This window comes from Ranitomeya variabilis, chromosome 6 (assembly GCF_051348905.1).
Source record: "Ranitomeya variabilis isolate aRanVar5 chromosome 6, aRanVar5.hap1, whole genome shotgun sequence".
NCBI classification, from domain to species: domain Eukaryota; kingdom Metazoa; phylum Chordata; class Amphibia; order Anura; family Dendrobatidae; genus Ranitomeya; species Ranitomeya variabilis.
This window is the reverse complement of record NC_135237.1, coordinates 452,910,519-452,938,204: the sequence shown is the minus strand read 5'-3', so window position 1 is coordinate 452,938,204 and position 27,686 is coordinate 452,910,519. Positions and strand designations below refer to the sequence as shown.

Below are 27,686 nucleotides of genomic sequence, written 5' to 3'. Positions count from 1 at the left end.
AAAACTGTATCTGAAGAGTCATCATCTTTACTTCAGAGTATAAAGGACATTGTGAGAAACGAGGTGCAGAGCACTGTAAAGGAGCAGTTAAAGCATCATGGATTGCAGAGCTCCGTAAACCCACCCTCTACGCCTGCCCAAATATCTGATGTAGAATCCGAGGGTGAACTGGGGGAACTTCCGCCCGAGGAGGGTTCGGACCTGGACTCTTCGGATGAAGAGTGTGGCCGGCCATATATGTTATCAGAAGACATGGGGAAGTTGCTAAAACTGGTCAGGTCCACCCTGGGGGTTGAGACGCCAAAAGAAAAGCAAACGATTCAGGACTCCATGTTCAGTAATTTAGAAGATAAAAAACGGAAAGTTTTCCCTTTTCACAATAACATATTAAATCTTATCAAAAAAGAATGGAAAAAACCGAATAAGAGGATTTCAGTTCCCCAGGCCTTAAAACGTAAATATCCCTTTGATGAGGAAATTTGCGAGTAATGGGAAAAAGCGCCTAGGTTGGACGCGGCTATCGCAAGTACCTCCAGGGGCATAAGCACTTCCCTTCGAGGATATGGGGGCCCTAAAAGACCCCCTAGATAAAAAGGCGGATGCCTTTCTAAAATCAGCCTGGGAAGCCTCAACTTGGGTGTTCAAGCCTGGAGTAGCGGCTACCTGCACTGCCCGTGCCATGGTTAAATGGCTGGAGGAACTAAGCGACCAAATAAAAAACAAGTGTCCAAGAGACAGACTTCTAGAAGTCATCCCTCCACTTCAAAATGCCGCGGGATTCCTGGAGGACGCTGCCATTGATTCGGTACGGTTTGCTGCCCGGGCTAGTGCCCTCTCTAATTCAGGAAGAAGAGCGTTATGGTTAAAAAACTGGAATGCTGATTTTCAATCAAAAGTGAAGCTCTGTGCTGTACCCTGTGAGGGGCAATATTTATTCGGCAGGGCTTTAGATGAAATTTTAGAAAAAGCGGCGGACAAGAAGAAACTCTTTCCTCCACCTCCCTTCTTTAAACGACGTTGGTATGACAATCGTCGGTCCTTTCGAGGATCGGGTAGAGGCCGGGGCCGCCCAACGGATAGAACCACACGGGGGAAACCCTGGGGTGAAAAAAGAGAAAGAGGGTTTCTTTTCAATAAACCTCCAAAACCAGATCCCAAACAATGACGCCATATTCCAGGTGGGAGGAAGGTTACGGTTTTTTGTCCATCAGTGGGTAGCCTTACAGCCGTCTCCATGGATAATCAACTTGTTATCAGACGGCCTACGATTAAACTTCATCTCCCTGCCTCCTCACCGAATAAAAGTTACTCGGGTGGCCAAAAAGAACCAGTTAGTTCTCGAGAAAGAAGTTCATCTTCTTTTAGACAAAAAAGTCCTGGTAAGAGTACCTCCACAGGAAATAGGGAGGGGGTTTTACAGCACCCTTTTCCTCACTCCAAAACCAGCCTACAATACCAATGTCTCCCCTTTGGGGTATCAGTGGCTCCTCGTATCTTTACAAAAATAATTTCGGAAGTAGCATCCTTCGTAAGGAGAGAAAACATTCTACTAGTGCCCTATTTGGACGATTTCCTCCTTATAGCCGACAATCAAGAAGATTGCATAAAAGCAGTTACGACAGTACGAGAGCTGCTTACCAAACTAGGGTGGATAATAAACTTAAAAAAATCAAGATTGATTCCGGTCCAGATACAAGAGTTCCTGGGGATACAATTAAATTCAATCAGACAAGTCTGTATCCTTCCAGACAGAAAAGTCGAGGCCATAAAACAACGAGTAAGACAAATACAGGTGGCCCAATATGTCTCGGTGAGGGAAGCCATGTCCCTCCTAGGTATGCTAACTGCAACAATTCCAGCAGTCCAATGGGCACAACTTCATTCAAGGGACCTACAGTGGCAGATCCTGTCAGAACAAACAAAAATACCTTACAACTTAAATCGAAGAATCGTATTGTCACAACATGTACGGGACTCTCTAAGCTGGTGGCTAGATTCCGAAAATCTAAAAAAAGGGGTCCCATGGTCAATCCAGAATCCGGTGGTACTAACCACGGATGCGAACCCGTTAGGTTGGGGGGCACACCTATCAGATCGGATCCTACAGGGTCTATGGGATCCACAAATGCAATTAGCCTCCTCAAACTTGAAGGAATTAACAGCGGTAAGGCAAGCGATTCTTCAAACGGAAGAGGATGTCAAAGGAAAACATCTGGTAGTGTTGTCCGACAACAGCACAACGGTGTCGTATATAAATCGACAGGGGGGAACCAGATCAAGTCCCCTAATGGAAGAAGCAGGAAGACTATTTATTTGGGCCGAAAACCACCTTTTATCTCTTACAAGTACACACTTAAAGGGGTCGGACAACTTTGTCGCAGATTTTCTGAGTCGTCACGTCCTGCACCAAGGCGAGTGGTCGCTAAATCAAAAAATATTTGGAGAAATCTGTGCCATCTGGGGGCTTCCTCAAGTGGATCTTTTTTCCACAAGGCAGAATCGAAAAGTAGAAAGATTCTACTCTCTAAACCCGAAAGAAAACCCGGAAGGAGTAGATGCGTTACTGCACCAATGGAGATTCCAACTAGCCTATGCGTTTCCCCCAATCCCATTAATCCCCACAGTCCTGAAGAAGATCCGAGAAGAGAAATCACGCATAATCTTAATCGCACCCTTCTGGCCAAAGAGAGCTTGGTTCACTTGGCTCAGACGTATGTCCATCTCGGACCCATGGATACTTCCAGAGGTTCCAAACCTTCTGCACCAGGGTCCAGTGACACATCCTCAGGTTCACAGCCTTCACAGCCTACACCTTACTGCTTGGAACTTGAGAGGGGACTTCTGCTAGCAAAGGGGTTCTCGGATCCGTTGGTTACTACTCTACTGTCCAGTAGAAAGAAGATCACGGCTGATAAATACCAAAGGGTATGGGGAAAATTTTTAGAATTCTCAGGCCGACGGATAACAGATACCGTTCAGAAAGTCCCTATATCAGAAATCCTCGAATTTCTCCAAAAGGGGCTGGAGAGAGGATTATCTACCAGCACCCTAAAAGTGCAAGTCTCGGCGCTTAGCGCCCTGTTTGACCAAAAATTGGCTGATCACCCCTGGGTGTATAGGTTCATTCGGGCCTCCTTTACAGCCAGACCATTTAAACCTCGTCCAAAGGTCACTCCCTGGGATTTAAATTTAGTTTTAAATGCCTTGACCTCCTCTCCTTTTGAGCCTCTTTCCTCCATATCGGAAAAAGCGCTAACTTTAAAAACGGTCCTTCTCATTGCCCTTACCTCAGCCAGACGCATTAGTGAGCTTCAGGCTATATCTATAGACCCTCCTTACACTACATTTCTAGAGGACAGGGTAATTATAAAATCTGATCCTGCCTTCTTACCAAAGGTCAACTCGAAATTTCACAGGGACCAGGAGATAGTCTTGCCTTCATTTTGTGCCAATCCAAAATCCCAGGGAGAAGAAACCTTTCATTGCTTGGACGTCAGACGTTGCCTACTTCAATATATAGAAGTGACAAAACCATGGCGACAGTCTTCAGCCCTTTTTGTCTCCTTTCAGGGGGCAAACGGGAAAAAAGGCCACAAAATCAACCATTGCACGATGGCTCCGTATGGCTATATCACTTTCCTATTCCTCTTCGGGGCAGGTCCCTCCACCTGGTGTTACGGCCCACTCTACTAGGGCTATTTCCACATCTTGGGCAGAGAGGGTAAATGCATCGATAGAGCAAATCTGTAATGCAGCAGTATGGTCTTCACCCTCTACTTTCTTCCGCCATTATAGATTAAATCTAGGGCTATCAGATCTTGCCTTTGGTAGAAAAGTACTATCTGCCGTTGTCCCACCCTAGAGGTTCTTTCTATTTCTTCCTCTCATGTACCGGTGCTGTCATGGGGAAGGGAAAAAATGATAATTACTTACAGGTAATTTGATTTTCCAGATCCATGACAGCACCGCTCTAGTTCCCGCCCTATCTTGGTGATGGTGTGTGATTCACAAAAAAAAAAATAAAATCTTAATAAAAAAAAAAAAAAAAAAATCTCTTAAAAAAAAAAAAAAAAAAAAAAAAAGCGGTTACCTTACATTCTCTGTAAACAAACTGAGGAGAGAGGTGCCGCCCCCATCTTTTATCTCCTATGCAGGTTTCCTGTTCTTGGGGGCGGGACCATCTCTCATGTACCGGTGCTGTCATGGATCTGGAAAATCAAATTACCCGTAAGTAATTATCATTTTTCTCCAGGAGAAAGGGCTGTAATCTGTTCGGGTGAGCCAGCACTGACATACTGTATATGTGCATGCTGATTGAACCCTTTATTTGCTTTCATACCTTTGTGCCCAGAATAGGTTGGTTTTGGTTTTGAATCCTTTGGAATTTTATGAAGGCAATACAAACTGCATTGCCTGTGTTTACACAACCTAATGCCTACCTGGCATCCCTACAATTGGTATAAAACGTTTGATGCAAACAAGGTTCCAGTTGTGTGTCGGTATCTATTTTATATTTTATCTGATTTAGTTTTTATAAGTCTATTATTGCTATCAACCTCTCTTTCTTCAGTGCATTATCTATAGCTACAATTTTATGTATTAAATCTACATCTCACTGTAACTATAGCTGTATAATGTGTGTATTATGTATAAAATGTGAATATTCATTTCTCTGTAAGGGTATGTGCACACGTAGATGGAACCTCTGCTGATTTTTCCGCACCTGTTTTGAGAAATCCGCAGGTAAAAAGCACTGCGTTTTACCTGCGGATTTACCGCGGATTTTATGCGGTTTTTGTGCGGATTCCACCTGCGGTTTTACACCTGCGGATTCCTATAATGGAGCAGGTGTAAACCGCTGCGGAATCCGCACAAAGAATGAACATGATGCGGAATAAACAACGCAGCGTTTCCGTGCGTTTTTTCCGCAGCATGTGCACTGCGGATTTTGTTTTTTTCATAGGTTTACATGGTACTGTAAACTCATGGAAAGAAGCTGCGAATCAGCAGCGTCAAAACCGCTTGGATCCGCAGAAAAATTCGCAACATGTGCACATACCCTAACAGCGCACAGTGACAGCTGCCGGCTTCCAGCACACATCCTATGTACCTTCCCTGCGTGCCCTCGCTGCATCTTGTTCGTTCTGGTGCCAGCAGCTCTTCCGGCCGAGCGATCACATGGTCCCGCTCATTAAGGTAATGAATAGTGATGAGCGAGTATACTCGTTACTCAGGTTTCCCCGAGCATGCTCGGGTGGTCTCCGACTATTTGGATGTGCTCGGTGATTTAGTTTTCGGCGCCGCAGCTGCATGATTTGCAACTGCTAGACAGGCTGAATACATGTGGGAATTCCCAAACAAACAGGCAACCCCGACATGTATTCAAGCTGTCTAGCAGTGACATATCGTGCAGCTGCAGCAACGAAAACTAAATCTCTGAGCACATCCAAATACTTGGAGACCACCCGAGCATGCTCGGGGAAACCGGAGTAACGAGTATACTCACTCATCACTAGTAATGAATATTCACGCCTCTCCACTCCCATAGGCGTGGAGTGAATATTCATTACCTTAATGAGCGGGGCCTTGTGATTTTTTTTCGGCAGGAAGAGCTGCTGGCGCCAGAACGAGATGCAGCAAGGGGACGCAGGCAAGGTAAGTCAGATTTTTTTTTTTTTTTTTTTAATAGGAGCCATGCATACAAGGATAGGGGATAAGGAGCCATGCATATGGCTCGCCCCCAGAGTAGGGCAATGGGGTACTCGGCACCGGGTCCTACGGTTCGGGGGATGTCACGGTGGTTGACCCGGTCCGTGGCCCTCAGGGGTGTCCAGTAAAAGAGTTTATATATGGGCAAGGTGCAGTAAAGAACGAGGAGACAGGTTTGCAGACTTTTACCTTGTTTACTGAAGACTTCAGATGGTATCCTCAGCCCGGAGTGCCAGATGACAGGGCAGGCAGAGTCCGGCCGGTCTGAAGGCAAATCCAGAGTCCCCTTATCCAGGTGGAAGTCAGTAGCCTTCCTACTAGCGCCTGTGTGTTGTAGTACCTCCCTGCTGAGCTTCCCAGTAAGGTCCTCACAACTCTTGTAGATGTTCTAGATGTTATTTCTTCCTCTCTGTCCCCCAGATAGTATGGATAGGACAAACCCGTATGACTGATGGCCTGAGGCTTTTTATAGGGACCCTAGAGATGCCCCGGCCCCCGCAAGTTGCCACTGTGTCATCTTAGGTATTAAGGTCGGGCAGCCAACTTGGAATTGACTGTCCTGCCAGTCTCTGGAGCAAGGCTTGGAGACAGTTACTCCCTTGGTGTTTCTGGCTACCGGCTTCTGCGCCTCAGAAAGGAGAAGCTTGTTCCTGACTGATCTCCCTCTGGTATTCCTTTCCTGTGCTCTGCTTTCCTGCACACTCTCTGCAGTATGTTCACCTTTTAGTGTCTTTTCCCAGGAGTTGCAGCACTTCATGCCAGCAGAGCTCCTCTCCTTCTCTCTGCCTGACAGGAACTGAACCCTGAACCCCTTTTCCCTCCAGATCAGGATGTTAAATAGGGGAGTTCACCCTAAACAGGCTTAGAGCTCCCCCTTCTGGTCTGGAGTGTGAACATGTTGTATGTGTGTGATACCTGAATGTAGTTGTCTTTCATTGCCTTCAGACATGACATCACTTCTCCCCTGAAAGGATAATGACATCACTGCGACGACCAGGACACTGGGGCGCCGCACATACAAGGATGGGATGGGGGAGCCATGCATACAAGGACAGCGACGGGGCAGCTGCGCATACAAGGACAGGGACCGGGGAGCCATGCATAACAGGATAGGGATGAGGGGACAATGCATACCCGGCTTATAATTGAGTCAATAAGTTTACCCAGTTTTTCGCAGGAAAATTAGGTGTCTCGGCTTATACTCTGGTCAGCTTATACTCGAGTATATACGGTATGTTGTAATTTTTTTACATTTTAAAAATGTTAAAATTACAAAAGGGAAATGGGCCAATGCAAAGGTTTGGACACCCTTGGAGACTTGTGTGCTCTGATAACTTTGACCAAGGCTTCATACCATAAATAGTCTTTTAGGGTTATGACTTGTTCACTATCATTGTTAGGAAAGACCAAGTGATGCAAATTTCCCAACGTTATAAAAACCCAACCTCCATTAGCCTTATGCCAAAAACAGCATCCATGGGTTTTTCTAAGCAGCTGCCTAACACTCTGAAGATGAAAATCTTAGAGGCCCACAAAGCTGGAGAAGGCTATAAGAAGATAGCAAAGTGTTTTCATGTTGCCCTTTCCTCAGTTCGAAGTGTAATTAAGAAATGGCAATAGCAGAAACCGTGGCGGTCTGAAAGACCAAGCAATATTTCAGTGAGAGCTGATAATAAGATTGCTAGAGAGGCAAATCAGAACCCTCGCTTGACTGCAAAAGACCTTCAGGAAGATTTAGCAAACTCTGGAGTTGTGGTACATTGTTCTACTGTTCAGAGGCACCTGCACAAAGATGGTCTTCATGGAAGAGTCATCAGAAAAAAAAACCTCTCCTGCATCCTAACAATAAAATTCAGCATCAGAATTATGCAAAAACATCTAAACATGCCTGATGCATTTTGGAAACAAGTGCTGTGGACCGATGAGGTTAAAATAGAACACATTGGCCAAAATGATCAAAGATATGTGTGGAGTAAAAAGGGCACAGAATTTCAGGAAAAGAATATCTTGCCAATCATTAAGCATGGGGAGTGAATCAATCATGCTTTGTGGTTGTGTTGCAGCAAATGGCACGGGGAACATTTCATGGGTAGAGACATGAATGGATTCAATGAAATTTCAAGAAATTCTTAATGCAAACATAACACCAGCTGTAAAAAAAAAAAAAAAAAAAAAAAGCTAAAGTGAAAAGAGCATAGCTTCTACAAATGGATAATGATCCTAAAGATGTCAAAATCCACAATAGGCTACCTCAAAAGGCACAAGCTGAAGGTTGTACAATGGCCCTCACAGTCCCCTAATCTGAACATCATTGAAAATCTGTGACTAGATCTCAAAATAGCAGCGCATGCAAGACGACCCAGGAATTTCACATAACTGAAAGAATTTCCCAAGGAAGAAAATGGATTAAAATCCCTCAAACAACAATTGAAAAACTCTTGTCTGGCAACAAAAAGTGTTTACAAACTGTGATACTTTCAAAAGGGGTGCTACTGGGTGTAAAAGATAAAAATATATATAGATATATTTTTTCCTAAAATTAAAGGAAATGTCATTTTTAACTTCAGATCTTTTAGAGATGACTTCATCTTCAACTTGCTTACCTGTTCACAATTACAGTAATTTTGACCAAGAGTGACCAAACTTTTACATGCCACTGTGTGTGTATATGAGAGCCAGCATCTTCATATTATACACCTAAAGCACAACAAAATTCTGGGAAGTTCTAACTTTAGGTAAATAAAAATGGGCTCAAATAGTGTGTGACAATATACCTAATATGAGAGTACAATACCCTGTCATACCATATGCACTCAGCCTTAAGCTAGCCATATACATTAGATGGCAGATGTTTAAACAATTCTTTGTCCGATAGTTCAGCTGACCGCGATCTCGTCCATCTCTCCCATACTCAGGAGCACTCGTTCAGCCAAGTGCTCCTGTGTTCTCCATGAGTAAGCCACTGACAGACATCTCTGCCGGGGGCTTATCTGTGGGAGAACAATGCGATTAGAAGTCTTAAATCGGTCATGCCTGATCAACCGCTTCCTCAATTATAAGGTGGTCGGCACCTCTGTACACGTTAGAGTGTTGTCCAAACTTGTGCGTTGACATTAGTTTAATGTGTATGAGAACCTTTACATGTCATCATTCCCATAATCCCCAATTTACCTATCATAGGCTAAATGTGATTTCCTTTGGTTTCTGCCTAGCCAATATGCAGTTGCATGCCATTTTTTAAATGTATGGAAAAGCACCGCAGCCTGCACTTTCCTACGAATACCACGCCTCATACACTTTCCTGTGAATACCACGTGAAGTTTTGTTGAAAAATCTACTGCAAAGAAATAACAAAAAACCTATAAACCAATTTCTGACCAGCCAAGTACAAATAAATATCTTTATAGTAAGTTGGCAAAGAAAACCTGTTTCTCAGTGTTTTTTCCAGTGTGACCCAGTCAGCAAAAACTGCTGCTCCGGCACCTGGAACGCCTGGAGATCACAATCGGGACAGAGCTGATAACCCATCCACTTTATTTAAAGTACAGGCATATCTATAGGAGTCATCAAAATGGAGTTTTAATCTGGTTGTCATATGAGCGTTTCATAGTTTATATTTTATATATATCATGAACCAAAACTTCCTCCTTTCCCACTCCCCAAAAAATATGGTGTATTAGTAGCACAGTAAACATTGACCTGATGAATGTCTGCCTCTAATATAAAGTGCATAAAATGTTACTTATTGTGAAATCTTTAATTGTCCTCTCAATTTACTAATCATTTTGTAGGATCCTAACAAAACTTCTGGAAGTCTCCGATGACCCACAAGTCCTTGCCGTGGCTGCTCATGATATCGGAGAGTATGTACGGCATTACCCAAGAGGAAAGAGGCAAGTGTTTTTATAGTGTCTGATGTTTTTTTAATTCCCTGCCTCGACTTTATACGATCGCATAAATACTTTCCGAATCTGTGTGATTTTTCATGTTGGGAATAATGCCTCCGGCCGGCTCCAGGTCTTCGTGGTCCCCGGGTGAAAGAATCTCAGTGGGCTTCTTTAACACACACCACAATTCATGATGTACAGATATGGCAGAGAAATAATCTAGGTATAGTACAATGCCAAATATTTCACTTCTTACATTGCATGATATCAATAGCTCAGAAACCGGACAGTATAGTCCTCCATACAGTATTATGGGCACCACATAGCACTCCATACAGAATAATGAGCCCCATATAATGCTCCATACAGAATAATGATGCCCATATATTGCTCCATACAGAATCCCATATAATGCTCCATACAGAATAATGAGCCCCATATAATGCTCCATACAGAATAATGAGGCCCATGTAATGCTTCATACAGTATGAACCCCATATAATGCTCCATACAGTATATGATTGGCCCCATATATTTCTACATACAGTATATGATGGGCACCATATAATACTCCAGTATATGATGGGCTCCATATATTGCTCCAAAAAGAATGGGCCTATATACCTCTCCGTATGTAATTGGCCCCATAAGATGCTCCATATATAATGGGCCCCATATACTAATCCATATCTAATTGGCAGCAAAAAATGCTCCACCTGTAATTGGCCACATAAGATGATGCTACATATATAATTGGCCCCATATACTGCTCCATATGTAATTGGCTCTATAAGATGCTCCATATGTAGTTGGCCCCATAAGATGCTAAATGTATAATTGGCCCCATATACTGCTTCATATGTAATTGGCCCCATAAGATGCTCTAAACATTTTTTAAAAATGTAAATACTCCCCTCTCCTCGCTGGCTGCTGCTCTGCTCTGGACTCCTCACAGTCGCCATCTTCCGGCTCTCTGCGCTGTGAGTGTTCAGGCAGGATGCGCACACTAATGATGTCCTCGCGCCCTCTGACCTGAAACGTCACAGTCAGAAGATGCTGCAGCGGTGGAGTGGGGAGAGGTAAGTAGAGGTAGAGGTAAGGGGCCTGGAGCAAGTGGGTCACTAACGGGCGCTGGCACAGGCACCAGGCCCCCATAGCGCTATGGTGTTCCTGACGGCAAGTGGACCTCCCCGCCTTCTCAGGGCCTCGCCACTTGTCCGGGTGCTGACGCCGGCCCTGCTCCACCTTTATTCCCTTCACCACAAAAAAAGTTTGTGATCCTTTGCTAGCAGTTGTCCACAATAAGTAGCGTTAGACTCTACTTATGATTTTTAGATATTGCCTTCCAGAAAACAGTCAGGAGAGGACGCAGCTACTATTGGGTGAAATGTGATATTACATGGCGCTCATTGGAATGAATGATCTGTCTTGTAATAGAAACACTCCACAAGACATCCCAAAATGAAAGCCACTTACTAAGGTTTTCCCTGTTCTGGATCACAATGAGGTGTCCTAAGTGGGGAATAATCCTCTTTGATGTCCATAGGCCTTCCTTTATTCTTCTTCTTTTCTTTTAACCTATGTTATAATGTCATCTACATGGTCACATTTAGATTTCCAAGTGCTGTACCGCCTCCATTATTGGGGAGAGTGGGGTGATGGGCACCCAAAAGGCATATGCTCCTGAGCGTGTACACACACACACACACACACACACACACACACACACACACACACACACACACACACACACGTACCAGCAATCCGCTGGGAAAAAAATTGTACAGACACAATTTTCTTGCCCATTTTTAAATGCCTGATCTCTGCTGGGTCTGTTTTTTTTTTTTTAGCATTATGCTAGGTTCACACAGGGCGTTTTTGCTGTGTTTTTTATGCTAATTTTCAGCTGCTTTTTACAGTACCAGCAAAGCCTATGAGATTTCAGAAATCTGATGCACACACATTGGGTTTTTGTGTGATCAGTATTTTGTGCGTTACAGCGTTTTTTTGACATAGGGCATTTCACTTCTTTCAGCGTTTTTCCAGCGTTTTCCACCCATTGACTTGAATGGTTGGTGAAAAAATGCTGCAAATACGCAACGTTGACTTTTCTTGCAGCGTATTTGCTGCAGAAAAGTCAAGGACAGCCGGAGGCGACGTCACACTCAGCTCTGCTACATCTAGATGGCAGGCTGCATGATGCGTCCATGCAGCCTGTCATCCAGCAGAGCGGATCCGATCCCCATTCCCTTGAATGGGGGGTCCGACAATACAGTGTTTGACACGCTGTGATGTGCATGACAGCACGGCAAACACCGCTTTTGATCGGCGAGGAAATCATCCCCGCCGGTCAGAGAGCCGCAGCTCCCCGCTGTCAGAGGACAGCGGGAGTGCTCAGCTGTGATCAGAGGTGTAAACTTCACCTCCGATCACTGGTGTCAGCTGATGGGACTACTGCTCCCATCATCTGACACCTACAGCTGCTAATTACAGTGAGAGCAGGAGTAGCGGATGGGAGTTTTCATCTGCCGCTCCTGCGCTATAAATAAATAATAAAAAAAGGCATGTGTTCCCCCCTGATTTTGATAATCGACCAGACAAAACTCACAGCTGGGGGCTGCAACCCCCAGCTGTCAGCTTCAACAAGGCTAGTTATCAAGAATAGAGGGGTCCTCACGCTTTTTTAAAAAAAAATTATTTAAATAAATCATTTAAAAAAACTGCGTGTGGTCCTCCCCATTTTTGACAACCAGCCTTGCTAAAGCAGACAGCTGGGGGCTGGTATTCTCAGGCTGGTAAGGGGCCATTGATATAGGCCCCCCCAGCCTAAAAATAGCAGCCCCCAGCTGCCCAGAAAAGGCGCATCTATTATTCTGGCGCTTTGCCCGACTCTTCCCACTTGCCCTGTAGCGGTGGCAAGTGGGGTAATGAGGGGTTAATGTCACCTTGCTATTGTAAGGTGACATAAAGCTGGCTTAGTAATGAAGAGGCGTCAATAAGACACCATCCATTACTAATTCTATAGTAATTAAAGGGTTAAATAAATATACGCACACATGCAGAAAAGTCTTTTAATGAAATAAAACAATACACACAGTTTTACCATTTTATTGTCCTGCCATTCCAAAGCGAAGCCCTCGATCTTCTGTGATAAAAAGGAAATAAAAAAGCAAAAGTATACTCCCTGATCCGTCGTAGTCCGATATACAAGTGTAACACGCAGTATATGGGGGAGATAAAGCTTACAACCAGGAGCACTGCTAATGCGACTGCTCCTGGCTGTAAGCGACTGGGGAATGAATGAGACGGAGCGGGCGCAGGCTCAGTAACTAGCGGTGACGTCACTGAGCCTGCGCTCCCTCACTGCCTGACCTGAGGTAACCTCTACCCGTGGGAAAATGCCGGGGAAGAGGATACCGCAGGTAATGGATCTATTCTACTGTATTCTATTCTATCTATTCTATCTATTCTTTCTATCTATTCTAGCAATCAATCTATTCTATCAATCTATCTATTCATTCTATCAATCTATCTATCTATTCATTCTATCGGTCTATCTATTCTATCTATTCTATTCTATCTATTCTATTCTATCTATCTATTCTATCTATCTATTCTATCTATCTATTCTATCTATCTATTCTATCTATTCTATCTATCTATTCTATCTATCTATTCTATCTATCTATTCTATCTATCTATTCTATCTATCTATTCTATCTATCTATTCTATCTATCTATTCTATCTATCTATTCTATCTATCTATTCTATCTATTCTATCTATCTATTCTATCTATCTATTCTATCTATCTATTCTATCTATCTATCTATCTATCTATTCTATCTATTCTATCTATCTATTCTATCTATCTATTCTATCTATCTATTCTATCCTAATTTTTTTTTCTTTGTGTGCACTCTACTTTATTGGCATGCACAAAGAGAAAAGAAAACGACCTAAACCTGCGTTTTGGCACAGCTTGTTTCCTGCCACGATGATCAGGTTTTGCTGCAGAAAAGAACTGCAGAAAAAAAACGCAGCAAAAACGCCCTGTGTGAACTTACCCTTAAAGTCTGTGGAATTAACCATCTGCTTTTCTATTTTTGTAACGGATCTGGTTTTTGCTTACTGGATCAAGCTACAAATAAAAGAAAAATGGATTTCTAATTACTGATTAATTTTTTTACACAGTCTTCACTGTTTAAAAAAAACAAACAAACAAAAAAAAAAAAACGGATCCGGCAAAGATCAGTTATTTAAAAATGGACAATTCTGTCTGCACAACTTTTTTTTTTTGCCAAAAGATTGCTGCTGGATCCTTTCAAACTGGTCATTACTGGACATGTGAACATAGCCTTAAGGTACGATCCGTGACGTTCCAGCGATATCCATACGATATCGCTGTGTCTGACACGCAGCAGCGATCAGGGACCCCGCTGAGAATCGTACGTCGTAGCAGATCGTTTGAAACTTTATTTCGTCGCTGGATCTCCCGCTGTCATCGCTGCATCGGTGTGTGTGACACCGATCCAGCGATGCGTTTGCTTGTAACCAGGGTAAACATCGGGTTACTAAGCGCAGGGCCGCGCTTAGTAACCCGATGTTTACTACCCTGGTTACCATCGTAAATGTAAAAAAATCCAAACAGTACATACTGACTGTCAGCGCCGGCCGTAAAGTGAAAGCACAGCACAGCGGTGACGTCACCTCTCTGCTTTGGCCGGCGCTTACACAGGATGCAGGAGGAGTGCAGGGAAGCGGACGCAGGCACCGGAATGTGAGTATGTGTTTTTTTTTATTTTACGTTTACGCTGGTAACCAGGGTAAACATCGGGTTACTAAGCGCGGCCCTGCGCTTAGTAACCCGATGTTTACCCTGGTTACCCGGAGACTTCGGCATCGTTGGTCGCTGGAGAGCTGTGTGACAGCTCCCCAGCGACCACACAACGACTTACCAACGATCACGGCCAGGTCGTATCGCTGGTTGTGATCGTTGGTAAATCGTTTTGTGTAAAGGTACCGTCACACTTAGCGACGCTGCAGCGATACAGACAACGATGCCGATCGCTGCAGCGTCGCTGTTTGGTCGCTGGAGAGCTGTCACACAGGCCGCTCTCCAGCGACCAACGATGCCGAGGTCCCCGGGGAACCAGGGTAAACATCGGGTTGCTAAGCGCAGGGCTGCGCTTAGTAACCCGATGTTTACCCTGGTTACCAGCGTAAAATGTAAAAAAACAAACACTACATACTTACATTCGCGTCCCCCGGCGTCCGCTTCCTGCACTGACTGAGCCCGGCCCTAACAGCAGAGCGGTGACGTCACCGCTGTGCTGTACTTTCACTTTGCGGCCTGCGCTCAGTCAGTGTGGGAAGCGGACGCCGGGGGATGCGAAGGTGAGTATGTACTGTTTCTTTTTTTACATTTTACACTGGTAACCAGGGTAAACATCGGGTTACTAAGCGCGGCCCTGCGCTTATTAACCCGATATTTACCCTGGTTACCAGTGTAAAACATCGCTGGTATCGTTGCTTTTGGTGTCAAACACGACGATACACGCCGGTCTGACGACCAAATAAAGTTCTGAACTTTCTTCAACGACCAGCGATATCACAGCAGGATCCTGATCGCTGCTGCGTGTCACACTCAACGATATCGCTATCCAGGACGCTGCAACGTCACGGATCGCTAGCGATATCGTTTAGTGTGACGGTACCTTAACGGTACCCTTATTGTTCTCCTATTTGTAGTCACTGACTACTGTCTTGATTTGCAATCAGTAGTGGGCCTGCCCTGTAAACCCTATTGTGGCATGTTCTTAAGATAACCCCTTCATGACCCAGCCTATTTTGGCCTTAATGACCTTGCCGTTTTTTGCAATTCTGACCAGTGTCCCTTTATGAGGTAATAACTCAGGAACGCTTCAACGGATCCTAGCGATTCTGAGATTGTTTTTTCGTGACATATTGGGCTTCATGTTAGTGGTAAATTTAGGTCGATAATTTCTGAGTTTATTTGTGAAAAAAACGGAAATTTGGCGAAAATTTTGAAAATTTCGCAATTTTCACATTTTGAATTTTTATTCTGTTAAACCAGAGAGTTATGTGACACAAAATAGTTAATAAATAACATTTCCCACATGTCTACTTTACATCAGCACAATTTTGGAAACAAATTTTTTTTTTTGCTAGGAAGTTATAAGGGTTAAAATTTGACCAGTGATTTCTCATTTTTACAACAAAATTTACAAAACCATTTTTTTTAGGGACCACCTCACATTTGAAGTCAGTTTGAGGGTTCTATATGGCTGAAAATACCCAAAAGTGACACCATTCTAAAAACTGCACCCCTCAAGGTGCTCAAAACCACATTCAAGAAGTTTATTAACCCTTCAGGTGTTTCACAGCAGCAGAAGCAACATGGAAGGAAAAAATAAACATTTAACTTTTTAGTCACAAAAATGATCTTTTAGCAACAATTTTTTTATTTTCCCAAGGGTAAAAGGAGAAACTGGACCATGGACGTTGTTGTCCAATTTGTCCTGAGTACGCTGATACCTCATATGTGGGGGTAAACCACTGTTTGGGCGCACGGCAGGGCTCGGAAGGGAAGGAGCGCCATTTGACTTTTTCAATGAAAAATTGGCTCCAATCTTTAGCAGACACCATGTCGCGTTTGGAGAGCCCCCGTGTGCCTAAACATTGGAGCTCCCCCACAAGTGACCCCATTTTGGAAACTAGACCCCCCAAGGAACTTATCTAGAGGCATAGTGAGCACTTTAAACCCCCAGGTACTTCACAAATTGATCCGCAAAAATGAAAAAGTACTTTTTTTTCACACAAAATTTCTTTTAGCCTCAATTCTTTCATTTTCACATGGGCAACAGGATAAAATGGATCCTAAAATTTGTTGGGCAACTTCTCCTGAGTACGCCGATACCTCATATGTGGGGGTAAACCACTGTTTGGGTGCACGGCAAGGCTCGGAAGGGGAGGCGTGCCATTTGACTTTTTGAATGGAAAATTAGCTCCAATCGTTAGCGGACACCATGTCGCGTTTGGAGAGCCCCTGTGTGCCTAAACATTGGAGCTCCCGCACAAGTGACCCCATTTTGGAAACTAGACCCCCCAAGGAACTTATCTAGATGCATAGTGAGCACTTATAACCCCCAGGTGCTTCACAGAAGTTTATAACGCAGAGCCGTGAAAATAAAAAATAATTTTTCTTTCCTCAAAAATGATTTTTAGCCCAGAATTTTTTATTTTCCCAAGGGTAATAGGAGAAATTGGACCCCAAATGTTGTTGTCCAGTTTCTCCTGAGTACGCTGATACCCCATATGTGGGGGTAAACCACTGTTTGGGCGCATGTCAGGGCTCGGAAGGGAAGTAGTGACATTTGAAATGCAGACTTTGATGGAATGGTCTGCGGGCATCACGTTGCATTTGCAGAGCCCCTGATGTGCCTAAACAGTAGAAACACCCCACAAGTGACCCCATTTTGGAAACTAGACTCCCGATGGAACTTATCTAGATGTGTGGTGAGCACTTTCAACCCCCTAGTGCTTCACAGAAGTTTATAACGCAGAGCCCTGAAAATAAAAAATAATTGTTCTTTCCTCAAAAATTATGTTTTAGCAAGTAATTTTTTATTTTTGCAAGGGTAGCAGGAGAAATTGGACCCCAACAGTTGTTGCCCAGTTTGTCCTGAGTACGCTGGTACCCCAAATGTGGGGGTAAACCACTGTTTGGGCGCACGTTGGGGCTTGGAAGGGAGGGAGCACCATTTGACTTTTTGAACGCAAGATTGGCTGGAATCAATGGTGGCGCCATGTTGCGTTTGGAGACCCCTGATGTGCCTAAACAGTGGAAACCCCTCAATTCTAACTTCAACACTAACCCCAACACACCCCTAATCCTAATCCCAACCGTAGCCATAACCCTAATCACAACCCTAACCCCAACACACCCCTAACCACAACCCTAACCGCAACACACCCGTAACCCTAATTCCAACCCTAATCCTAACCCTAATCCCAACCCTAACCCTAATCCCAACCCTAACCACAACTGTAACCCCAACACACCCCTAACCCTATCCGTAACCCTAACCACAAGCCTAATCTTAACCCTATTTCCAACCCTAGCCCTATTTCCAACCCTAACTCTAATTCCAACCCTAACCCTAAGGGTATGTGCCCACGTTGCGGATTCGTGTAAGATTTTTCCGCACGATTTTTGAAAAATCTGCAGGTAAAAGGCACTGCGTTTTACCTGCGGATTTACAGCAGATTTCCAGTGTTTTTTTGTGCGGATTTCACCTGCGGATTCCTATTGAGGAACAGGTGTAAAACGCTGCGGAATCCGCACAAAGAATTGACATGCTGCGGAAAATACAACGCAGCGTTTCTGCACGGAATTTTCCGCACCATGGGCACAGCGGATTTGGTTTTCCATAGGTGTACATGGTACTGTAAACCTGATGGAAAACTGCAACGAATTCGCAGCGGCCAATCCGCTGCGGATCCGCAGCCAAATCCGCTGCGGATCCGCGGCCAATCCGCTGCGGATCCGCAGCCAATCCGCTGCGGATCCGCAGCCAAATCCGCACATGCCATAACCCTAACCCTACCCCTAACCCTACCCGTAACCCTACCCCTAACCCCACCCCTAGTTCTAACCCCCTAACCCTAGTGGAAAACGAAAAAAAAAAAATATATATATATTTTCTTTATTTTATTATTGTCCCTACCTATGGGGGTGATAAAGGGGGGGGGGGGGGTTATTTATTATTTTTTTTATTTTGATCGCTGTGATAGGTTCTATCACAGCGATCAAAATGTACTTGTAAGGAATCTGCCGGCTGGCAGATTCGGCGGGCGCACTGAGCATGCGCCCGCCATATTGGAAGATGGCGGCGCCCAGCGAGGAGACGTACGGACACCGGGAGGATCGGTAAGTATGAAGGGGTGGTGGGGGGGTGGATTGGAGCACAGGGGGGGTGATCGGACCACAGGGGGGGGGAATACAAACAAGGAGGGAGCGGACAGGAGGACGGGGGAGCCGGCAGGCGGACGGAGGGGACCGGACCCCATAACGGAGGACTGGGGGGGCGATCGGTGGGTGTGGGGGGGGTCACTTAAGTATTTCCAGCCATGGCCGATGATATTGCAGCATCGGCCATGGCTGGATTGTAATATTTCACCAGTTTTTTAGGTGAAATATTACAAATCGCTCTGATTGGCAGTTTCACTTTCAACAGCCAATCAGAGCGATCGTAGCCACGGGGGGGTGAAGCCACCCCCCCTGGGCTGAAGCACCACTCCCCCTGTTCCTGCAGATCGGGTAAAATGGGAGTTAACCCCTTCACCCGATCTGCAGGGACGCGATCATTCTATGACGCATACGCTGCGTCATAGGTCGGATTGGCACAGACTTTCATGATGCAGCGTATGCGTCAAAGGTCGGGAAGGGGATAAGGCGCATTACCCCTTTAAGATGATGATTTCTGCTCTGTGCATGAAACAAGGCAAACTTTCATTCTCTCGATGCCATTTATATTATGATCTAAATCCTAAATTTCCATTCTGTTGAGCACCACGTCTCCTGTTCTAAGTGCATAGAATAAAAAGAGGCTGTTTGTCAAGGTTAAAACAGTCTTTAAAATAAAAGTCAGTGTCTTTTCCCCACTTCTGCACCATTCAGCTGCTTTCAGCTCCTGATGAATTCCCCCTTTGTTCACGTCCCTATTGTAAAAGTATTGACAATAAAGTATAATCTTCATTTTCTGTCACTCTATTTCTGTGTGTAAAAGAAACCATTGCTGCGGAGCTCTCCAAGATGTCCTTCTATTGTTAACCCTTTACATGTGTTACACATCTGCTCATCTTCCGTCACTCGCAAGTTAAAGTACAATATCCCAATTATCACAAAATAAAATGAGTTTCCCAAAGTTACTGCACTATGTTGTTTTACAGGAGTGTTCTGATAGTGGCCTATATGCACAAAATATAGGGGAATTGCAAGTCCATAATGGAAAAATGATGCTTACATCAGGGAGGGGGTCTTCTGAAACTGGTGGATTTTTTTTGGAGAGGTTTAGCTGTACTTTAAATGTTTGTTTTTGTGTGATTCGGTCAGTCCGTTTAGAGTCCGACTATAGGTGTATTGTCAACTGTCTTGGCTACTTCAGTCATATATACCGTATACTTTGTTTTCTGCTTAGAATGCAAAAACAGTTATGTGCAAGAAAAACCATTGTCTGTGAATGAAGACAAAGGAGAGCCGTGACCTGTACTGTACCCACGTTCTGGGTCGTCTATTCGCTTGCACGTTGTGGTGTAGCAACGTGTGCTGTGACATTGCAATACACGCACTAGGCCGGACATATGCAGAGATGTCCTGGCCCTAGTCTCATCCGGATGTCCCTGCCTGTCGTCAAGAGACCCAGTTTTTCAGCAGATGGCGGCAGTAGGAAAAGGCACTGAGGACCGTAAAGTGAAAAGGATTTCAATATTTCCAGGAAAACTACAAAGCCAGACTACTGGAATGTAAAGGAAATTGGCTCTGCAGCCAATACCTAGTTGGTGAAACATAAGTTAAAGGGGTTGACTCATGTATTACTGTATGTTCGGGAGCGCACCACTCCACTGCTTCCTGTTTGTTGCGGTACATTGCACTTCTGTAGATTGATGGTTCAAACTCTCCTATGCTGCATGTGGTGGGTGAGGAGAAAGCATTCTGCTATGGTCTCAGCCCTCCATATGTAAGACTACGCGTGGTGTGTGAGGAGAAGGCATACTGCTACAGTCTCAGCCTTCCATATGTAAGACTGCACGTGGTGGGTGAGGAGAAGGCATTCTGCTACGGTCTCAGCCCTCCATATGTAAGACTGCGTGCAGTGTGTGTGAGGAGAAGGCAAACAGCTACAGTCTCAGCCCTCCATATGTAAGATTGCACACGGTGTGTGAGGAGAAGGTATACTGCTACAGTCTCAGCCTTCCATATGTAAGACTGCACGTGGTGGGTGAGGAGAAGGCATTCTGCTACAGTCTCAGCCCTCCATATGTAAGATTGCACACGGTGTGTGAGGAGAAGGTATACTGCTACAGTCTCAGCCCTATATATGTAAGATTGCACGTGGTGTGTGAGGAGAAGGCATACTGCTACAATCTCAGCCCTCCATATGTAAGACTACGCGTGGTGTGTGAGGAGAAGGCATACTGCTACAGTCTCAGCCCTCTATATGTAAGACTGCACGTGGTAGGTGAGGAGAAGGCATACTGCTACAGTCTCAGCCCTCTATATGTAAGACTACGCGTGGTGTGTGAGGAGAAGGCATACTGCTACGGTCTCAGCCCTCCATATGTAAGACTGCACGTGGTGTGTGAGGAGAAGGCATACTGCTACAATCTCAGCCCTCCATATGTAAGACTACGCGTGGTGTGTGAGGAGAAGGCATACTGCTACAGTCTCAGCCTTCCATATGTAAGACTGCACGTGGTGGGTGAGGAGAAGGCATTCTGCTACAGTCTCAGCCCTCCATATGTAAGATTGCACACGGTGTGTGAGGAGAAGGTATACTGCTACAGTCTCAGCCCTATATATGTAAGATTGCACGTGGTGTGTGAGGAGAAGGCATACTGCTACAATCTCAGCCCTCCATATGTAAGACTACGCGTGGTGTGTGAGGAGAAGGTATACTGCTACAGTCTCAGCCCTCTATATGTAAGACTGCACGTGGTGGGTGAGGAGAAGGCATACTGCTACAGTCTCAGCCCTCTATATGTAAGACTACGCGTGGTGTGTGAGGAGAAGGCATACTGCTACGGTCTCAGCCCTCCATATGTAAGACTGCACGTGGTGTGTGAGGAGAAGGCATACTGCTACGGTCTCAGCCCTCCATATGTAAGACTACGCGTGGTGTGTGAGGAGAAGGCATACTGCTACAGTCTCAGCCCTCTATATGTAAGACTGCACGTGGTGGGTGAGGAGAAGGCATACTGCTACGGTCTCAGCCCTCCATATGTAAGACTACGCGTGGTGTGTGAGGAGAAGGCATACTGCTACAGTCTCAGCCCTCCATATGTAAGACTGCACGTGGTGGGTGAGGAGAAGGCATTCTGCTACAATCTCAGCCCTCCATATGTAAGACTGCACGTGGTGTGTGAGGAGAAGGTATACTGCTACAGTCTCAGCCCTATATATGTAAGATTGCACGTGGTGTGTGAGGAGAAGGCATTCTACTACAGTCTCAGCCCTCCATATGTAAGACTGCACATGGTGGATGAGGAGAAGGCATACTGCTACAGTCTCAGCCCTATATATGTAAGATTGCACGTGGTGTGTGAGGAGAAGGCATACTGCTACAGTCTCAGCCCTCCATATGTAAGACTGCACGTGGTGTGTGAGGAGAAGGCATACTGCTACAGTCTCAGCCTTCCATATGTAAGACTGCACGTGGTGGGTGAGGAGAAGGCATTCTGCTACAGTCTCAGCCCTCCATATGTAAGATTGCACACCGTGTGTGAGGAGAAGGTATACTGCTACAGTCTCAGCCCTATATACAGTTAGGTCCATATATATTTGGACAGAGACAACACTATTCTAATTTTGGTTCTAGACATTACCACAATAAATTTTAAACAAAACGATTCAGATGCAGTTGAAGTTCAGACTTTCAGCTTTCATTTGAGGGTATCCACATTAAAATTGGATGAAGGGTTTAGGAGTTTCAGCTCCTTAATATGTGCCACCCTGTTTTTAAAGGGACCAAAAGTAATTGGACAGATTAAATAATTGTAAATAAAATGTTCATTTCTAGTACTTGGTTGAAAATCCTTTGTTGGCAATGACTGCCTGAAGTCTTGAACTCATGGACATCACCAGACGCTGTGTTTCCTCCTTTTTGATGCTCTGCCAGGCCTTCACTGCAGTGGTTTTCAGTTGCTGTTTGTTTATGGGCCTTTCTGTCTGAAGTTTAGTCTATAACAAGTGAAATGCATGCTCAATTGGGTTCAGATCAGGTGACTGACTTGGCCATTCAAGAATATTCCACTTCTTTGCTTTAATAAACTCCTGAGTTGCTTTGGCTTTATGTTTTGGGTCATTGTCCATCTGTAGTATGAAACGACAACCAACCAGTTTGGCTGCATTTGGCTGGATCTGAGCACACAGTATGGCTCTGAATACCTCAGAATTCATTCGGCTGCTTCTGTCCTGTGTCACATCATCAATAAACACTAGTGACCCAGTGCCACTGGCAGCCATGCATGCCCAAGCCATCACATTGCCTCTGCAGTGTTTTACAGATGATGTGGTATGCTTTGGATCATGAGCTGTACCACGCCTTCGCCATACTTTTCTCTTTCCATCATTCTGGTAGAGGTTGATCTTGGTTTCATCTGTCCAAAGAATGTTCTTCCAGAACTGTGCTGGCTTTTTTAGATGTTTTTTAGCAAAGTCCAGTCTAGCCTTTTTATTCTTGATGCTTATGAGTGGCTTGCACCGTGCAGTGAACCCTCTGTATTGACTTTCATGCAGTCTTCTCTTTATGGTAGATTTGGATATTGATACGCCTACCTCCTGGAGAGTGCTGTTCACTTGGTTGGCTGTTGTGAAGAGGTTTCTCTTCACCATGGAGATTATTCTGCGATCATCCACCGCTGTTGTCTTCCGTGGGCACCCAGGTCTTTTTGCATTGATGAGTTCACCAGTGCTTTCTTTCTTTCTCAGGATGTACCAAACTGTAGATTTTGCCACTCCTAATATTGTAGCAATTTTTCAGATGGTTTTTTTTCTGTTTTCGCAGCTTAAGGATGGCTTGTTTCACCTGCATGGAGAGCTCCTTTGACCGCATGTTTACTTCACAGCAAAACCTTCCAAATGCAAGCACCACACCTCAAATCAACTCCAGGCCTTTTATCTGCTTAATTCAGAATGACATAATGAAGGGATTGCCCACAACTGTCCATGAAATAGCCTTGGAGTCAATTGTCCAATTACTTTTGGTCCCTTTAAAAACAGGGTGGCACATGTTAAGTTGCGGAAGCTCCTAAACCCTTCATCCAATTTTAATGTGGATACCCTCAAATGAAAGCTGAAAGTCTGAACTTCAACTGCATCTGAATTGTTTTGTTTAAAATTCATTGTGGTAATGTCTATAACCAAAATTAGAAAAAGGTTGTCTCTGTCCAAATATATATGGACCTAACTGTATGTAAGATTGCACGTGGTGTGTGAGGAGAAGGCATACTGCTACAATCTCAGCCCTCCATATGTAAGACTACGCGTGGTGTGTGAGGAGAAGGCATACTGCTACAGTCTCAGCCCTCTATATGTAAGACTGCACGTGGTAGGTGAGGAGAAGGCATACTGCTACAGTCTCAGCCCTCTATATGTAAGACTACGCGTGGTGTGTGAGGAGAAGGCATACTGCTACGGTCTCAGCCCTCCATATGTAAGACTGCACGTGGTGTGTGAGGAGAAGGCATACTGCTACAATCTCAGCCCTCCATATGTAAGACTACGCGTGGTGTGTGAGGAGAAGGCATACTGCTACAGTCTCAGCCTTCCATATGTAAGACTGCACGTGGTGGGTGAGGAGAAGGCATTCTGCTACAGTCTCAGCCCTCCATATGTAAGATTGCACACGGTGTGTGAGGAGAAGGTATACTGCTACAGTCTCAGCCCTATATATGTAAGATTGCACGTGGTGTGTGAGGAGAAGGCATACTGCTACAATCTCAGCCCTCCATATGTAAGACTACGCGTGGTCTGTGAGGAGAAGGTATACTGCTACAGTCTCAGCCCTCTATATGTAAGACTGCACATGGTGGGTGAGGAGAAGGCATACTGCTACAGTCTCAGCCCTCTATATGTAAGACTACGCGTGGTGTGTGAGGAGAAGGCATACTGCTACGGTCTCAGCCCTCCATATGTAAGACTGCACGTGGTGTGTGAGGAGAAGGCATACTGCTACGGTCTCAGCCCTCCATATGTAAGACTACGCGTGGTGTGTGAGGAGAAGGCATACTGCTACAGTCTCAGCCCTCTATATGTAAGACTGCACGTGGTGGGTGAGGAGAAGGCATACTGCTACGGTCTCAGCCCTCCATATGTAAGACTACGCGTGGTGTGTGAGGAGAAGGCATACTGCTACAGTCTCAGCCCTCCATATGTAAGACTGCACGTGGTGGGTGAGGAGAAGGCATTCTGCTACAATCTCAGCCCTCCATATGTAAGACTGCACGTGGTGTGTGAGGAGAAGGTATACTGCTACAGTCTCAGCCCTATATATGTAAGATTGCACGTGGTGTGTGAGGAGAAGGCATTCTACTACAGTCTCAGCCCTCCATATGTAAGACTGCACATGGTGGATGAGGAGAAGGCATACTGCTACAGTCTCAGCCCTATATATGTAAGATTGCACGTGGTGTGTGAGGAGAAGGCATACTGCTACAATCTCAGCCCTCCATATGTAAGACTACGCGTGGTGTGTGAGGAGAAGGCATACTGCTACAGTCTCAGCCCTCCATATGTAAGACTGCACGTGGTGGGTGAGGAGAAGGCATACTGCTACAGTCTCAGCCCTTTATATGTAAGACTGCACGTGGTGTGTGAGGAGAAAGTATACTGCTACAGTCTCAGCCCTCCATATGTAAGACTGCACGTGGTGGGTGAGGAGAAGGCATACTGCTACGGTCTCAGCCCTCCATATGTAAGACTGCACGTGGTGGGTGAGGAGAAGGCATACTGCTACAGTCTCAGCCCTTTATATGTAAGACTGCACGTGGTGTGTGAGGAGAAGGCATACTGCTACAGTCTCAGCCTTATATATGTAAGACTGCACGTGGTGTGTGAGGAGAAGGCATACTGCTACAGTCTCAGCCCTCCATATGTAAGACTGCACGTGGTGTGTGAGGAGAAGGCATACTGCTACAGTCTCAGCCCTCCATATGTAAGACTGCACGTGGTGTGTGAGGAGAAGGCATACTGCTACAGTCTCAGCCCTCCATATGTAAGACTGCACGTGGTGTGTGAGGAGAAGGCATACTGCTACAGTCTCAGCCCTCCATATGTAAGACTGCACGTGGTTTGTGAGGAGAAGGCATACTGCTACAGTCTCAGCCCTCCATATGTAAGACTGCACGTGGTGTGTGAGGAGAAGGCATACTGCTACAGTCTCAGCCCTCCATATGTAAGACTGCACGTGGTGTATGAAGAGAAGGCATACTGCTACGGTCTCAGCCCTATATATGTAAGACTGCACGTGGTGGGTGAGGAGAAGGCATACTGCTATAGTTTCAGCTGTCCATATGCAAGACTGCGTGTGGTGGGTGGAGAGAAGGAATTCTGTTTCAGTCTCAGCCCTCCATGTGTCTTTAAGGGTATGTGCAAACTGTCCGGACTTGGCAGTGCTTTGGATGTAGCGCATGTTCGCTGTGTACAAAGTGCTGCAGTCTATGGAACGTAGGTGAATCCACATGTGTTAACTGAACCGTGTGGATTCACCTCTTCCAATACATTGCACGGGTGAAATTTGTGCGGAGACTAGCGTCTTCGCAAGAGAAATTGGCATACTGCGGTCTGGAAAGATGCGCTACATCTCCGTCTCCGCGGGTGTCTCTGGACGCATTGTGGGCATGAGATTTCTTAAAATCCCATCCACTATGCTGTGACATTTGGAGGCTGTACAAGTACGCAGCATCCAACCCGCAGTGTTTACTGATCGTGTGCACACACCCTAAGACTACTCTGGTAGGTAGGGAGAAGGAACAGCAGTGGAGAAAGTCTGACTTTATACTAGACAAAACATCTAATATTCCACAATATATATATTTTTAGCTATTTAGTCATATCCTTGATTTCTTAACTATTGCTACCTTCACATATGTTCCTGAACAATATCTCCAAGGTCTCCAATCTATCCACCTTTTCATACCATTCTGTCTCTATGGTTACCTAAGGACTGTTTGTAACAGCGCTCCTGTTTTGTATACAGAATTCGGAGCAGTATTCTAACTTAATTTGCCATCAATGTATGGCAGTAATTTTATGGTTTTTTTTTTTTTTTTGCATAAGAACAAACAAAAAGAAGAAAATAAAATGAATCTCAACCACTTGGTTATAACAACTATGGTATATTGGAGTTTCAGGGGAAAAAGCTAAGGAAAGTTGCACAGTTTTCCAAATTGTGTCCATTTATTCACTTGCATAAAACCGACAAACCACAGGATAGTGGATCCATTTTGATGCTGTAATATGGCCTTAAAGAAGCACTCCTCCCATCAAAGTTTTTATCCTGTTAGTATATCGCAATCATCATGTTATATAGCACTGTGTAACAATTGCTCATTTTGCTTCTCTACCCAGCTAATTCTTCTCATTTCTATTAGGTCTATGACATCACGTGATTTAATACAAACAAGCTGAATTGATCTAAGCTCTATGTAGCAAAAGGAAGTATGGTAGCTTTTCCCTGCATAAGTCATCATTAGAACTACTGTTCTACTCCTTGCAAAGTCCCTGGCGGCCTGGCTCCACCCCTTCTTCAACTCTGACCCGGCTGCTCTGCTTGTTCTCCCTGCCAGGGACTTTGCAGTAATGTAGAATTGTATTTTGCCTACTCATGCAGTTTTGTTCCCTTTTACCTGTGAATATTCTTAACTGAAGTTTGTATATACACTGCTAAAAAAATTAAGGGAACACTTAAACAACAGAATATAAGTCCAAGTAAATCAAACTTCTGTGAAATCAAGCTGTCACTTAGGAAGCAACACTGTTTGACATTCAATTTCACATCCTGTTGTGCAAATGGAATAGACAACAGATGGAAATTATTGGCAATTATCAATACACACTAAATAAAGGAGTGGTTCTGCAGGTGGGGACCACAGACCACATCTCAGTACCAATGCTTTCTGGCTGATGTTTTGGTCACTTTTGTACATTGGTTGTGCTTTCACACTTGTGGTAGCATGAGATGGACTCTACAACCCACACAAGTGGCTCAGGTAGTGCAGCTCATCCCGGATGACACATCAATGCGAGCTGTGGCAAGAAGGTTTGCTGTGTCTGTCAGCGTAGTGTCCA

General features: G+C 44.8%; 1 protein-coding gene across 2 annotated transcripts in view; it reads left to right on the top strand.

The window, feature by feature from the left end:
- ATP6V1H (ATPase H+ transporting V1 subunit H) overlaps positions 1–27,686 on the top strand; it is a 162,295-nt gene that overhangs the window by 86,974 nt on the left and 47,635 nt on the right. For both annotated transcript variants that reach the window (XM_077270495.1, XM_077270494.1), the window contains exon 13: positions 9,501–9,602. In XM_077270495.1, the coding sequence (XP_077126610.1) occupies positions 9,501–9,602 (102 nt within the window). The remainder of the gene's footprint in view (positions 1–9,500; positions 9,603–27,686) is intronic.